This window comes from Miscanthus floridulus, chromosome 11, assembly GCF_019320115.1.
Source record: "Miscanthus floridulus cultivar M001 chromosome 11, ASM1932011v1, whole genome shotgun sequence".
Classification (NCBI taxonomy): domain Eukaryota; kingdom Viridiplantae; phylum Streptophyta; class Magnoliopsida; order Poales; family Poaceae; genus Miscanthus; species Miscanthus floridulus.
In genome coordinates, this window is record NC_089590.1 from 94,727,301 (window position 1) to 94,742,062 (window position 14,762).

Sequence of the window (14,762 nt, forward strand, 5' to 3'; positions counted from 1 at the left end):
TGCAGTGAGGCCGACGGTGATGACGGTGGCGTCTTTCCGTCGCTGGCTGCGCACCCTTACTAGATTGGACTTAGGGTTTGTTGGTGGGGCGGATTGGCTCACGGGAAACCTCGTACGTTGAGCCGCCGGCCCCCACCACTTTATATAGCGTAGTGCGACGGGGGCCCACCAACCATGTAGGGTTGGACGCCCCCGATCAAGACGCGTGACCAAGGCACAATAGGCCGTTGGGCTTATTGGCTGGGAGATCAATCCAACAACACCACCATAGTAACCTGTAGGAATGAAAGGTGGACGAAATGGTTCAGTCTCATAAAATGGTTGTCATACAAACATATGTTTATTTGCTAAACATGTTAATAGGGAACATGTCCATACCTAAAGAGTTTCAGAATACATTCATCCGAACGTGTCAGTGACACACATATGCTACCCCACTGGATATTTTCTACGATCGACTTCACCGTAAATTGTGGGATACCTACATGTCCGTGGCAAAGTCACGGGAACTGGATATTTTCTACGGTCGAGTTCACCGTAAATTGTGGGACACCTACATGTCTATTTTTTTCGAGAATGCGCAAATCCTCGTATTTCCAAAGAAGTCACGGTGAGATACCATAGCTTCGTTGGATGAACAAAAACTAACGAAAGGAAAAACACAGATACGGCTGCGCACATGGTTGTGATTTACATGAGTCGTTTCGCGACTGGGCGACCTCTGTGGTGCTATACTTCCCCTGCCACGAAGAACACCTACAGCGCGGCGTAGCCCGCAGCAATCCACGAGTCCGCTTCCTCAAGGATTAGGTGATGCAGCCGATGCAGCAGTAGCGATGCACCTTCAAACACTCGCCGGTTACGTTCCTTCCACAACGACCAGGCAACCAGCATGAGCGCAGAGTCGAAGCTCTTGCGAAGAGGGGAATGGGGATGGCGCATTGGCTCTCCGATCTTGCCACCAGACTGCCACGGTATCATGTCCCTGCGGCGCCCATGACTGGAGACCCGCTGACCTGAGCAGCCGGTGCCATACTTCACGGCTGTAGACGCAGTTGAGCAAGAGGTGATCCGTTGTTTTTTTTTTTTTGACTTCCTTGCCTTTCATTCAATCAGGATTGGCCGAAGCCTCGTACAAGATCGAATCACTGACACATGCTGGAGTTACATGCCACCTCTCCATGCGATGTATGTTAGTGACTTGTTTAGCTAATAGTGCACATAGATCGCTTTGCTGCAGGCCATGCCGCATACGCCGATCAGCAGTCCAAAGGCGACCATGCAACGCGAGCCAGAAGAAGAACTTGACCTTTGGCGGGACCGCAGCTTTCCAGATGTCCTTAGCGCCGAGCAACTGCTCGTGTTTCCATCCCCAAGCTGGACTGTGACTGAAGCCCAGAACATAGCAGTGACTAGTCTCTCCGGCCTCGATGGCAGCGCTGCCCAGGTTCTGGTTGAGAACGCCGCAACCACTCCCATCTCAGATGAAGCGCGAAGCCAAGAATCCTTAGATCGGTGACCCCAAGGCCACCATATTCTGTTGGCGCACACACGATCGGCCATGCGACTTTGCATTTGCCACCTGATGTACTCTCGGTCCCGCTCCAAAGGAATGCACGCCGTCGTTTGTCAATTTGTTCAATTGCCTAGGAAGACAGGCAACAACAAATTGAAACATGTACCGGTATTGCTGACAGTGTCGATTTAGTCAGAGTTGTCAGCCCTGCATTTGTCAGAAGGCCGGCTTTCCAGGTGGGGATCCTTGACGCCACGGAGTCGACGATCCGTTGCTCATCAGAGCACTTGAGCCTATGGATTGAGAGCGGTGCTCCCAAGTAATTCAGAGGTAGCGGCGACACTCGGCAGGGGAAAACCTGAAGTACCTCCTGCAACTGCTCGTCAGAGCATCTGATGGGTGAAATGAGGCACTAGTCAAGATTGGTCGCTAGTCCTGAGGCACCGGCACAGAAGCTGCCGGATGCAGCTGAAATCATGAGTATTTGGCGATAGGAAGACAACCAAGTCATCCGCATAAACTGAAGCCCTGAATTTAATTGAATTCCCTGGTAGCGGCGCTAGAACACCTCTGCGATTGGCTTCAGCAATCAATGCGTTGAGCACGTCCATCGCAATGACGAACAGCAATGGTGACAGCGGGTCTCCCTGTCGCAAGCCGCGGGCGTGGCAGATGCGTCGACCTGGCCTCCCATTGACAAGCACCTTCGTGCTTGCAGTGCCGAGCAAGGCAGCAATCCACTCCCGCCATTTCCCCGGGAAGCCGACGTGTTCCAACACCTCAAGTAGGAACGGCCATGCGACTGAATCGAAAGCCTTTGAAAGGTCCACCTTAAGCAGTATCGCCGGGCATTTCTTCGCGTGCAGCCAGCGGCAAGTCAGCTGCACCGCCCGGAAATTTTCGTGAATTCGGCGACCCTTGATGTCTATCAGTGGCAAAGTCACGGGAACTCGACTCCAGAGGAACCTCACTCTCCTACGGACATAACCTACCCCGGTGCCAAACTGGTGCTTCATAATCACCGAATAGCCTTTAATTCCTGAAATGAAACACGTAACAAAATCAGCGCAGTGAGAATGGCAGAGCTTCACAGAAATTTGCAACGATCCATGAAGGTCAAATCCGGCCGCACGGGCCGATTGCATGCACTGATGATGCACAAACCTGGAAAGTGTCATTTCGGCCTGACCGGTTGATCACCTAACGAATTTGGTTCTGGATGGGCTGGATGCCCCAAATTCACAGCCTCATAGGATTCGTTGTTGTTTTTTGTCTACTCTTTTTGTTTGTTTGTTTGGGGGGGGGGGGGGGGGGGGGTGAGAACCAAATATGAGAATTTAGAGAAGAAGACGCAAAATGGGCACATGTGTGCGCTACAAATTTTGCCTCCCGTCTTACATGAATCAACTCGAAAGAAGTGAAGGCCGAAGCTATCTCTTGTATCTCCTTCAGGATTGCTGCAATTTCGGACCGTTGCCTGGTCCTATTCTTCCACAGCGCCACCACTTCTTGAGCATCAGTCTCCCCGATGATGTGTTCCATGGTTCCTTGTGGAATCAGACGCAAGCCATCTCGAATCGCCTCCGCTTCAGCTATCAATGTCGAGCCCACAGGGCCCAGCCATCGGGCTGATGCCGCACAGAAGTTGCCGCTGCTATCACGGACCACAGCCCCGGCTGCTCCAGTACCGCGATCCTGCAGGAAGGCGCCATCGGAGTTGATCTTCAGCATACCTGGAGCCGGAGGACTCCATCGTGTTGACAGTGACCTTGTGTTGTCGCTGACACCACTTCCACAGTCAGACGAAAGGTGTAATCAAGTCTCTAGTGCCCAGTTAATCGCCAGACAAGGATCAATGGGTGTTTTCCCGTGTTGTCTATCATTCCTGCTACACCACGTACAGTGACCACATGCCGCATAGGATTATTCCTCGGTCCACCTCCGGGCAATAGGAATTATCTAGAAGGTCTCTTGTCCAAGTCTCCGGGTGGAGCCGCGGAAGCTTGACCCCTGTTAGAGATTTCAGCCTATCCCAAAAGATGACTGCTATAGTGCACTGTGTAAGAGCTTGGAATGTGGATTCATCTTCATTCCCGCAAAAGTAACAAGTTCCAAACGGTTCCAAGTGTCGACGGTGATGGTTCTCACGACATGGAATGAAATCGTGAGATACTCGCCACCAAAACACTCTTACCTTTGGCGGTACTTTGGTCTTCCAGAGTTTCTGCCAGTAGGGGTCATTGCTTGCCGCCGAGTGAGCAGCCCGGCCCTCGCCATGGTCCCTTTCTCAGCATGCGGTAGGCTGATCGGACAGAGTATAGTCCATGTCGTTCGCCCGACCATGCCCAGAAAGGCAGAAATCATCTTTGCTTATGCTGAAATTTGACTTATGTAGATATTTATGTTGAAATGTTGTGCGAGAAAAACATTATTTTATGGTTGAAAAGTAGTTCTGAATGAGTTCAATCCTACCCAACGGGATACTTTTGACAGCCTGTGCATCCATGAACAAAAGGTTCTGGTCGAGCGCTGCCTCATCCCATCTTCTTCCATCTGCTGCAATGAGCTCACTGACACGGATTACCGAGGCACCTAGTTTTGGACAGATCGGCTTGCCGCCGATAGCACCCGGTATCCAGCGATCCTCCCAAACATTGGTGCTTTCACCACCACCAATTCAGCGGATAAGCCCGCACTGCAGAGCCTTACGACCCTCTAAAATAGCACGCCAGGTGTGGGACGAATTCCGTTTGTTCCTGGCTGTCATGAAGTCTCCATTCGGAAAATATTTTCCTTTAAGCACTCTGGAGCATAGTGTATCTGGCGATGTCATCAGTCGCCATCCTTGCTTTCCAAGCATCGCCAAATTAAACAACTTTATATCTCGGAAGCCCATCCCTCCATGACACTTCGGAAGAGTGAGATCTTGTTTTCCAGTGAATGGCTTGGCTATCTGCCGATCCGCCCCACCTAAGATTGCAGGCGGGGCGGGCTCTTAACCTAATCTGTATGCTCGCCCCGCAAAAATTCTCTTCGTGGCTATTGCGGCTCAGCTGCAATTTCTTTGTGGCCCAGTATCCTTTAACCCGCGAAGCCCGTTGGGCAAGAGACAGAGGTCGCATGAACCCGCAAGAACCCAGACAATTACATCTCCCAATCCCTATCGCAGTCGCCGTCACGATAGCGTGGCGGCGGGCATCGTCCTCCTCCGCTCGCCATCTGCCCGTTCTACAACTCTCGTCCTGGCCCTCGGCGCAGATGGGAACGCCGATTGCGGCCATGGCAAGGACGACTGCGTGGAGCGCGACGAGTTCAGCTTCGGGAACAGGGGCATGATGGACTAGGATGCGGAGGAAGGGGATGAGAAGGCCGCGGCGGTGGCGGGCGGAGACGCCAACGCGGTGGCCGCACCGATGGCGATGCCGTCGATGAGCGTGATGTCCCGTCTCATCCTGATCATGGTGTGGCGCAAGCCCATCCGCAACCCAGACACCTATTCCAGCCTCATAGGTGTCATCTGGTCGCTCGTCTGCTTCAGGTCCGTACTAGCAACTACCAACCGATACGACATGCATGCATCGGTCGGTGGAGTAGAGTAGCGGGTGATCCGGTGAGGCAGTCGGTTGATAGCTTAGATATTGGATCTGTTGGTGTCCTGCAGGTAGAACTTTCAGATGTTGGCCATCATCCTGCAATCCATCTCCATCCTGTCGGACGCGGGGCTCGGAATGGCCATGTTCAGTCTCGGGCGTGGCTCCCATTCCAGCTCTTGTTTTTGTCATCATAAGTTCATGCTATTGTGTCCGTGTAGATACATTGTGCGTGTACATACACTGTAGTGTAGCGGGTCTCGCGGGTTTTGCAGCCAAGTGTGTTGTGTCCGTGGAAAACTTGTCCGCGAACTCTATAGCATAGTGGCTGGCCGCAAACCCGCTAATAAACTTTGTGCCAAGTGATGCGGGTCAGCGGCCGACCGCGAACGAGCCCGCCTGCAAGGCTAGCCCCACCAGAAATTGGAGACCGCCGATGTGATTTTCTTTCGAGTCCTGGAGGAGAGCAAAAAAACAACTCATTGGGTAAGTCGGAATGGCCTGCGCCACCGACTTACAGCCTGTTCGCTGGGTCGTGTTTGGCTTATAAGCCATGGCTTATCAGCCAACGAACAATATTTTTCTCTCACACCAAATCAGCCAACGATACTTTCAGCCATGTATCAGTTAAACAAGCCCAAACGAACCGGGTGTTAATTAGCACCTCTTTTGCTGCACTACTCGGGAGCTTCTCGCTCCATCCACCGACCAAGGCCCAAACCTTTGCTGGGATCGGTTCAAAAGCTTCGGCGGTGCTGCGCCCTAGCGCTGTGGGCAGCCCCAGGTACTTTTCACACAACGCCTCTGTGAGAATACCGGTCGACTGCTTCATCTCTTCCTTCATGCTATCATCACAGTTCGCGCTGTAAAAAATGGTTGATTATGCCGTATTCACCATTTGGCCTGATCCAGCCTGATAGGGGCATGTTTATTTCCTCCCAATTCCAGAATTTGGCACTATGCAAAAAGAAGATTCATCATCACATCAAACTTACGGTACATGTATGGAGTACTAAATGGTGACGAAATCAAAAACTAATTACACAGTTTGGTTGTACTTTGCAAGACGAACGTTTTGAGCCTAATTAGACAACGATTGGACAATTATTATCAAATAAAAACAAAACGGTACTGTAGCCGCCTAAAAACCCGGCGGCGCCGATTCGGCGCCCAACTAAACGTGGCCGTGTGTAGGATTTCCGCAAGACGCTGCCCACCGCGCTCACTGGCTTGCGTGAACACTAGGCAATCGTCTACAAAAAAGCAAGTGCGAGACCCATGGGGGCATGGACACCCACCCGGACACCTGCTGCTAAAAATTGAGGCCCTGAAAATTTCAGCATACACGACAAACCTTCAGCACATAAAAGAAACAAATAGGGGGACATCGGGTGTAACACCCCCTAAATTATTTATTAAAATATATCATGAGCATCATGTTTATGTGTTAATACATGTGGTAAAGTGTGTAGATCAATTTCTGTAACTCAAAACGATCGATAAAAACGCTAAACGAAAGTTGACTCGATAGTTCATGCATAACAAGTGTGGATTAAAATCAATTTTTATTAAGCAAAAATGCTATACAACATGTGTGTGATACTTAAATAAAGTTTGAATGCAAACTTTGTAGATGATGATGAAATACTTGCTTTTGAAAAATAATATTGCTTTGTAATATTTTCAATAGCTTAGAAATCACAAATTGAAATCAAGTTCAGTTCAAAAATAGAAAATTTCCGAGTCTGTCAACAACTAGACGCTGCTATGTTTAGCAATTTATTTGGAGAGATTGGGTTAAGAAGTGGTGTAGGGCTATGATTCGATTTAGTAGTTCCATATGCCATCTTGAGCATAGTGGAGCCGGTTTAGGTTTAGGAGCAACCATTTAGTCGTGTTGGGCGCTTTAAAATTTGTGCGCGTCACCTGTCTCGGGTTGGTTGGTGCCGTGTGCGCGGCCTCCCCACGCCGCGCACATGGTCGCGTCTCGCGTGGTCACCCTGCGCCGCCACGCTGGGTCGGTAGGGCCGCCTGGGCTTGGCCGAGGCCAGCCACAGCGAGCCGCTGGCCCCGCACCCTGCTGCCTAGCTTTGTGCTGCCACCATGGGTGCCGCCACGGCTGTGTTGTTCCTGCCGTCGCGTCTGCCCACTACTGCCTCGTGTCGCAACGCTGCCGCTGTCGTCGTGTCACTCCTGTACTCGCGTCTGCTCGCTGTATCGCGCCGCCCCCTCCCTGGCCCGGTTGGGTGTCGTCCGCACGTGGCCGTGCACGTCGTCGTCACGCTATGAATGGCGCTGCGGCGCGCGGGCCATGGCTGGTCACGGACGATCGCGCTCGTTCCCTCATGCTGGGACATAGGTCCCTCAGCCACCACCGCTCGCTTCCCGCCAAGGCGAGGACGAACCGTGCCCACCTGTCGCGCCCTGTTTCTCTCTTTCTCCCTCTGCTTTCCGCCGTCGTCGAGTCGCGGTCACGGTGAGCCAGAGAGTGAGCACCTCTCATCAATTCCCCATGCCTGTGTCTCCACCTTTACGTCCTCTTACCGACCGCCCCCACCCCGCCTTGATTACGGCCAGGACGAGCTCCAATTTTAGAGCTTTGCTCCCGCCGCCGTGCCATTAAGGCCTAGTCCGCCTCACCGTGGTCAGCTCTAACCTCGTCATCTCGCGTCGAATTGACCGCACCACTAGCCCCGCCTAGAAACCCTCTTCGTTGTGCGCACGCTAGTCGTAGCTCTAGTGCCACCTCTTCGTCGTTGATGCGGCCGTGCCTTTAAGGTTCGTCGTTCACCTCGCAACGCGCACGTGGCCAGCCTCGCTCGAGTCATCTCTGGTCGAGCCAGCACCTCGGTTAGGTCACTGGTGAGTCGTCGTTGCTCACCCACTACCCCTACTGCCTTGTTGTTGCTGCGGCTCACCTGAACACCATCGCCATTGCCGCAGGGTGCCCGCCGTCGTGGAGAGGTCCTTCTACGGCGTCCCGGCTCGGGCAACCGCCGCCCATCACCTCGCGTCGACCCCTTGGTGAAATTCGGCCTCTTAGCTAGGTTAGCATGGGTCCCGGGTGGCCGACATGTCGCCAGTGCCACCGCTCGCGGCACCGGAGCGCGCAGGGGAGGCCAGAGGCCATGCCATTGTAAAGAGGAGAGAGTACAAGGGTCTTTTTGCATAAGTGACGTCTCTAGGAATAGTAGTGTGGACCGCGGGTTGTCTGTCCAAAAGCCAAGGGCTTTTCTGCAAGAGCGTCAGCGCGCCTGCGGGCTCCCCGTATAGGCCATCTTCGCGCGTGGGCCAAGCCCGAGTTGGGCTGTTTTGGTCTTTTTCTTTTTCTAGCTGAATTAGTAAAGCTTTTCTATTTCAATTCTGAGATAGATTTGTATATTTAATATAAATTCGAACGAATGTCCAAAAATCGTGAAACTAATTTTGTTAGGTTTCTAAAAATATGATCTATCTATTGGTGTGATTAGTTTATGCCTATCTATGATGATGCTGAGATATATTAAATCAATTGAAATCATTTAAAATTATTATGATAATATTTGTAGGAATTATTGTGGCAAATCCGTGATAGCTTTAACTCTGAAATTTCTGTAGTAGCTTCATGGCATTATTAGGTGCTTGCTGTAATTTTTGTAGCCCTAAAATAGACTATTTAATATGGTAGCTAAATACCCATTAAGATTAAATGAATAATGGCATGATATTGGTTTATAAAAATTAAGCACGTGTAGGGTGAGCTTGAAATCTATTTGGTAGAGATAATGATTAGCTTAGTATCTTAGTCATTAGAGCTAGCTTAGTGGTTTAGTAGATGTATTCTTATCTTAAGAATTGTTGTTGCCTTAATATTAAGGGTTGCATCGTCATTGCATGCATGTAGAGAATAAGTTGGTGGAGTTCGTGACCGTCGGAGAGCAGGAGTACAAGGATGTGATCGATGAGTACGAGGAGGAGGTTCTCATATAGGAGGAAGCCTCGGATCCACTGACGACTGACTTAGCTGACACTCCGCCTGTCCAAGGCAAGCCCCGGTGCATAACCCTTATTTTGAATAATCACTGAATATATATATGTGATGTGCATTTATGTTACAGGATTTATATTAAAACTATATGCATAGATAAACCTACCTATGAGTTCTACTAGCATAGGTCGAGTAGCTGCTATGCTTAAGCTATCTGTAGAGTGAGTAACATGTCGTTACTCACAATAGTTGATTATTATTATTACTCTCATGATAAAATGGTGAAAGGAAACGGAGACCGAGCAGAGATATGGTACGGGTATTGGTGGATGTAATAGGTTGTGTCCCGCGGCCAACGGGGCATAACTTGGTTACACTGTTTTCCCTATCCGTGTCGGTTAAGGGCCGTCTGTTGCTGTGGATTCTAGCTATGTCACAGACTTATTATTCTGAGCACATACTTGCTTATGGGAGCGGAAATGCTCGTTGCTCTCTTGTCGTGGGTTCCGGCTCTTTCCGGACCGACTGATTGAAGACGTGGATGGTGGAGGTCTAAGCACCACACTGAGTCTGGGACACAGGAGTGGGGGCTTGGAGTCCAAGTTTGGACGGAGATCTGGACCCCTTGATAGGAGAGTGGTGGGTTGGTCTTGTTTGTGCCTAGGGTACAAGCGGGGCATGTATTTCGGACTATTCAGCTAGGATACATTGGTTCACGAATCGTCGTGTGATATAGTACGACTTGGCTATGATCTAGCACTATAGTAAGAACTGGAAGATGAAAGAGGATAAATGGATCTAATTGCTCAACTCTTACTTGAAAGTAGAATAGGTGCTTACATAGAATGGTTAGCTAATGAACTAAACATGACTGCTAATAAAATACATACATAAGGATTCACTACTAGTAAGGCTTTTCGCAAAAAGAAAACCCAGCAAATTATAAAGCTTATCATATCCTTTGGAGTCAGAAAATTATTCTCACTAGTTGGGTAAGTCTTGCGAGTACATTGTGTACTCATGGTTTATTTACCCCTGTTGCAGGTGCAGCTTGAGGAGTGGTTGTTGTGTGGAGGATTCTTCTGGTGGGCATAGACAGATCATGTATCTTATCGTTAAATATTTATTTCAATTTCGTTGTTTAAATTCCGCACTCTGAATTTGGTATTGTAATAATGTATTTTCGAGAACTCTTGTTGTATGAAATTGACTAAGTATTGTAAACTCGTTTTTATTATTGGATCCTGGATGAAAAATGTGGATTGTTCGAGTTCTCTCTTGGAGTGTGCTTGACGAAACTGTCCGATATAGCATACTTTCGGGGTGTTTATTATCTAGTGGAAGACGAGCGCCTCCTAAAACATGCTATTTCGGACGGTTCTGTCACATCGGCTCACGTTGACGAATTCCACGAGTAGGGTAGAAGGCATTGGACAGCTGCCCATTCACCCATACCGAGAACCGTACTGTCTCCACACACCTCATGATCAGATTAACCAACTGTCTCCACACACCTCATGATCAGATTAACCAGGTTCTCATCGAATCCCAGCTTGATCATGATGCTACGGAGATAACTCCATTCCACCTTATCATAGGCTTTGGCCATGTCCAGTTTCACTGCACAAGCTCCTGTTTTGCCTTTCTTCTTTTTCAAGTAGTGGATATGCTCATACGCCACCAACACATTATCAGTGATTAAGCGCCCCGGGACAAAAGCCGACTGCTCGACACAGATTATCTCATCTAGCACTGCCCATACCCGGTTAGCAATCACTTTAGAACAAATCCCTGTATACATTACAGAGAGCAATTGGTCTAAATTGTGTGAGCTCCTGCGGATTTTTCACCTTCGGGATTAATACAAGGACCGTGTTATTTACCACCGAAGGCATGTCTCCACCATTCAAAAAGCTTAAGATAGCCTGGCAAATATCATTTCCGGCAAGACTCCAGTGTTTTTTATAGAAACCTGCGGTGAAGCCATCTGGCCCCGGAGCCTTACTGGGTTTCATCATAAACAGAGCTGTTTTGATTTCAGATTCAGTAAAGGGAGAACTTAAGTATTCATTTTGCAAATCAGTTACCTTTCCTCCTCGGGCCGAGAGTGCTCCTGAGCCGAAAAGAGATGGTGGTAGAACTCAGCAGCCAGGGACTCAAGTTCACACTGATCTGTGCAAACCGAGCCATCCTGACGCTTGAGAGCAATGATCTTATTGTTCTTGTTCTCTGCCGCGCTTTCGCGTGAAAAAATCCCGTGTTACGATCGACCGAGTTGAGCCAATCAACACGAGAGCGTTGTTTTTCCACTACCTCCTCCCTTGCCAGTATTTCAGAGAGGCGACGCATAATGGCGCGCTCCTCCCTGGATCCCAAGAGAGCCTCGTCGTACCACTTCAAGTCGTTTTCGGAGTAGTCGTAGCTCCCCGCGCACTGACCCGAACTGGTCTCGCTCCCAAGCTTTGAGGACATCCTTCATGCCATTTAGATTTTCCTGGACAGCTAGCAAGGACGAGCATCCTGTCACCTCTTGTGTTTGCACAATTGCACTAAGTTGCATATTTAATTCTTTCTTTCTCTCTCTCTCTTTTCTAAAAAAAATCCCTCAAAAAAATTCTAAAAAAGAAGAAATGGACATTTCGATCGATTTGGCAAAAACAAAGCACTCCAAACATTGTAGGTAACATACAAGGACATCTACGCCGGCTCGCAAAAAGAAAAAAGGACATCGACGCCGACATTTGCATTCAAATCCTACGATTACAAAGCCAGAGCCAGCTGGAGGCGGCAAAGGCTAGCTTATCTTCGACTGGAACCCGGCGTCGCTGCTGGCCACGGCCGCCAGCAGCTGCACCTGCACGTTGTCGAACGCGTCCTCCTCCTCCTCCTCATCCCGCTCGCCGACGCCGAGGAAGGCGGTGGCGGTGCCCTGCGGCGGCTCCATCACGGTCCTGCTCGCCTTCATCTGCTCCTCGAACATCTTCTGCAGCTTCTTGCCCTGCTCCTCGATCCTCAGCTGCAGGTTTCTCTGGATCTGCAACACACGCCACCAAAAAAGAAAAAGTTACCAAATGTCACGAACACACATCAGAGCTAGTGTTTGACGCGTAGATCGACACAGCACCTCGAGCTGCTCGTGGAGGCGCCTCTGCACGTCGAGCTGGACGCGTAGTGCTTCAGTGATCTTCATCCCACTGCAAAAGAAAAGGCAAGGGTTGTTGCTACTGTTAGCTAGTGCACATGGTTGCCATTAGGATTCTTGCAATGTCAAAAGGTAGACGACGACGACGACAGTTACGTACGTGCTGGGGTCGAGATTCTGCACGTCATTTCCGGCGGCTCTTTTCTCCTGTTTCCCTGCAATTCGACAACGGGATGTGTCAGCCGGCGATAGGACTGAATTTGAACACAGTGAGCTCACAATGGCAACATGTGTCAGCCAGGCATGGCATGCAATTGGCAAAACGGCCATGGCCCATGGAATGAATAAAGCTTGGCGTTGACGTGTTCGTGGAATAGTTTGTTGTGGTACTGTACTATTCTAAATTCTTGGTGGATTGGACGGGATTAGATTACCTTCAGACGTCGATGATGCTGGCATGTACTTGGCTATGCGGTATTTCTGAAATCCAAGAGGCGAATATGAAATTGTTAGTTACATTCAACTAGGCCGTCCTACAAATTCGTGTCACACGACAGCATCTGTTTAAATTTGAAATTTTCCATTCCACTGCTGATGAGTTCAGAAAAGTGGCCTTTTTAATTTGCAAAAAAAAAATCTATGTACCTGAAGGTGGCTCTTGATGTGGTAGATTGTGAGGCCATCAGAGTTCATCAGCTTCAGAATCCCCTTGGGAGTCGCCTCTGCAAGTGTCACGCAACAACAAGAGAAAACTATGACTCTGAGTAAGCGAAAGACGTAGACTTCAATTCAAGCAAAGCAGACAGATTAACCAAGAACTCGTGCAGGAAAAGGAGGAAGTTCAAATCAAGATCAAGGGCGCTCACTGTCCGCGCCGCCGAGCTGGTTCACGCAATCGACGAAGTGCTCGTGGAGGTCCTGCGTCCACCGGATCCGCGTCTTGCTCGGCGCGCCTTGCCCCGGCGCGGCGGCGACGTTCACGCTCCCGACGTGGGTTGCCGGCGCACCGATGCTGCAGCTCCTGGACAGCGGGTTCTCCATCGGGCTCTGCTGCATGCCCGCCGGCGCCTCCATCGCCGGGAGAAGCGTGCTCGCCGCAACCTGCTTCAGGGTTTAGCCAGACAAGAACGGAAGAACCGCTATCAGAACACGATCATGGTATGCTTAATTAAGAGAACGACAACTCTATCAGTGATCCATTCCCACGCGTTCACTTACATGAGCTGGAAAGAAGTGGGCTTTGGGTTCGCCGCCGGTGCCGCCGAGCAGCCTGCCGGTGGAAGCGTTGCCGAACAGCCCATGCACTCGTTCTTGCTGGTGTTGCTGCTGCCGCCGCTGGAATAGCAGCTCGAGCGACGGAGGCGCCTCCGTGGCGCCGTCGCGCTGCTGCGGCCGGACGTAGTACGTCCTCACCGCAGAGCTGTCGCGGAGCGGCAGCGGGTCGACTGGACGACGGTGGTACAGCTGCTCGGCCTCCGTCGTCGGCCGGCCAAACTGCGGTCTCTTGGCAAACGCTGTCAGCTCCGGGAGCGTCGTCGTCCCGCCGAGAGGGCAGTCGAAGCGCGCCATGCCCATCATCAGCTCCTCGGCGGCGAAAAACGCGGCGGCGTCGGAGCCGACGCAGCGGCCGCCCTGCCCCTGCGTCGCGAGCACCGACCTCGGGGTCGTCGTGGTGTGCTCCTCGTGCACCCAGCCGCCGGCATGAGGCTGCGGCAGGGAGCCCACGAGCCCCAGACCCGGGTGGAAGGAGAGCCCCCCGGCGGCGGCGGTGGCCGGAAATAGCTGCGGGTCACACAGCGGCGATCCGTAGCGGTGGTAGTCGTGCAGCTTAATCTTCTTGGCGTCCATCATCTAGTGATCACGAAGTCTCGGGACTGAACACACAAACAAACAAACGAACGACCACAACCAAGTTGTCAAATTATTTCAAGACGAGCTCGATCGGACGCATCAACGGTTCATCATATATACAGCTTACTTTAACATCAACATGTGAGACCTGAATTGAAACAGAGGGTTCTACTTCTAGCAACTAATTCGGGCGGCAGCTGAAGCAGGAGAGCAGGATTAGCGCGGCGGGTATGCTTAAATAGGGCCGACGATGCATAGGTTCCACTCCCATCCAATCCAAAGGAATTTGGAAGCTGGGTTCTAATTCTAGTGGCAGAATAGGATCCTGCACCGGTCCATATTATTCCTGGTGGCGTGTCTTGCAGCGTGACGAGAATAATTCGACGGCGGTGAGTGCCTCCAGTGCGCACAGAGAAGAGAGAACTACTGGGAATCGCCGAACAGCCGATGAGCATGCCGCAGCCGCCGGAGGAGGAAGCAGCAAGTGTTAAAATCACAGGATCATTATCCGTAGATGTAGGGTGCTGACTTACTATAATAGGATAAATATGCCCTAGAACCAAGGACTACGAGATCCAAAAAGGAGAGGGGAGTAGGTACCGATCATCGGACTGTTTGGTGGAGCTGGAACTGTCCATCGCGTTGGTAGAGAGGGCGGTGAAGAGGTGGCGCTCCAGTGGCGGTGTAGCGGTGAAG

At 50.7% G+C, this 14,762-nt stretch overlaps 1 protein-coding gene across 2 annotated transcripts; it reads right to left on the reverse strand.

Moving 5' to 3' along the window:
- Positions 1 to 11,735: 11,735 nt before the first annotated feature.
- LOC136494006 (myb family transcription factor RLI1-like) lies at positions 11,736 to 14,384 on the reverse strand. Of its 2 annotated transcripts, none has more exons than XM_066490145.1 (8): positions 14,194 to 14,384; positions 13,434 to 14,089; positions 13,082 to 13,319; positions 12,861 to 12,937; positions 12,650 to 12,695; positions 12,376 to 12,430; positions 12,198 to 12,267; positions 11,736 to 12,107 (listed from the first exon to the last, which is right to left on the reverse strand). In XM_066490145.1, the coding sequence occupies exons 2-8, from the start codon at positions 14,064 to 14,066 to the stop codon at positions 11,868 to 11,870; spliced, it is 1,359 nt and encodes a 452-aa protein (XP_066346242.1). In that variant the 5' UTR covers positions 14,067 to 14,089; positions 14,194 to 14,384; the 3' UTR covers positions 11,736 to 11,867. The 2 variants fall into 2 exon arrangements, with proteins under 2 accessions (XP_066346242.1, XP_066346243.1); XM_066490146.1 differs by having other exon boundaries at positions 13,082 to 13,316; positions 14,194 to 14,378.
- Positions 14,385 to 14,762: the final 378 nt, after the last annotated feature.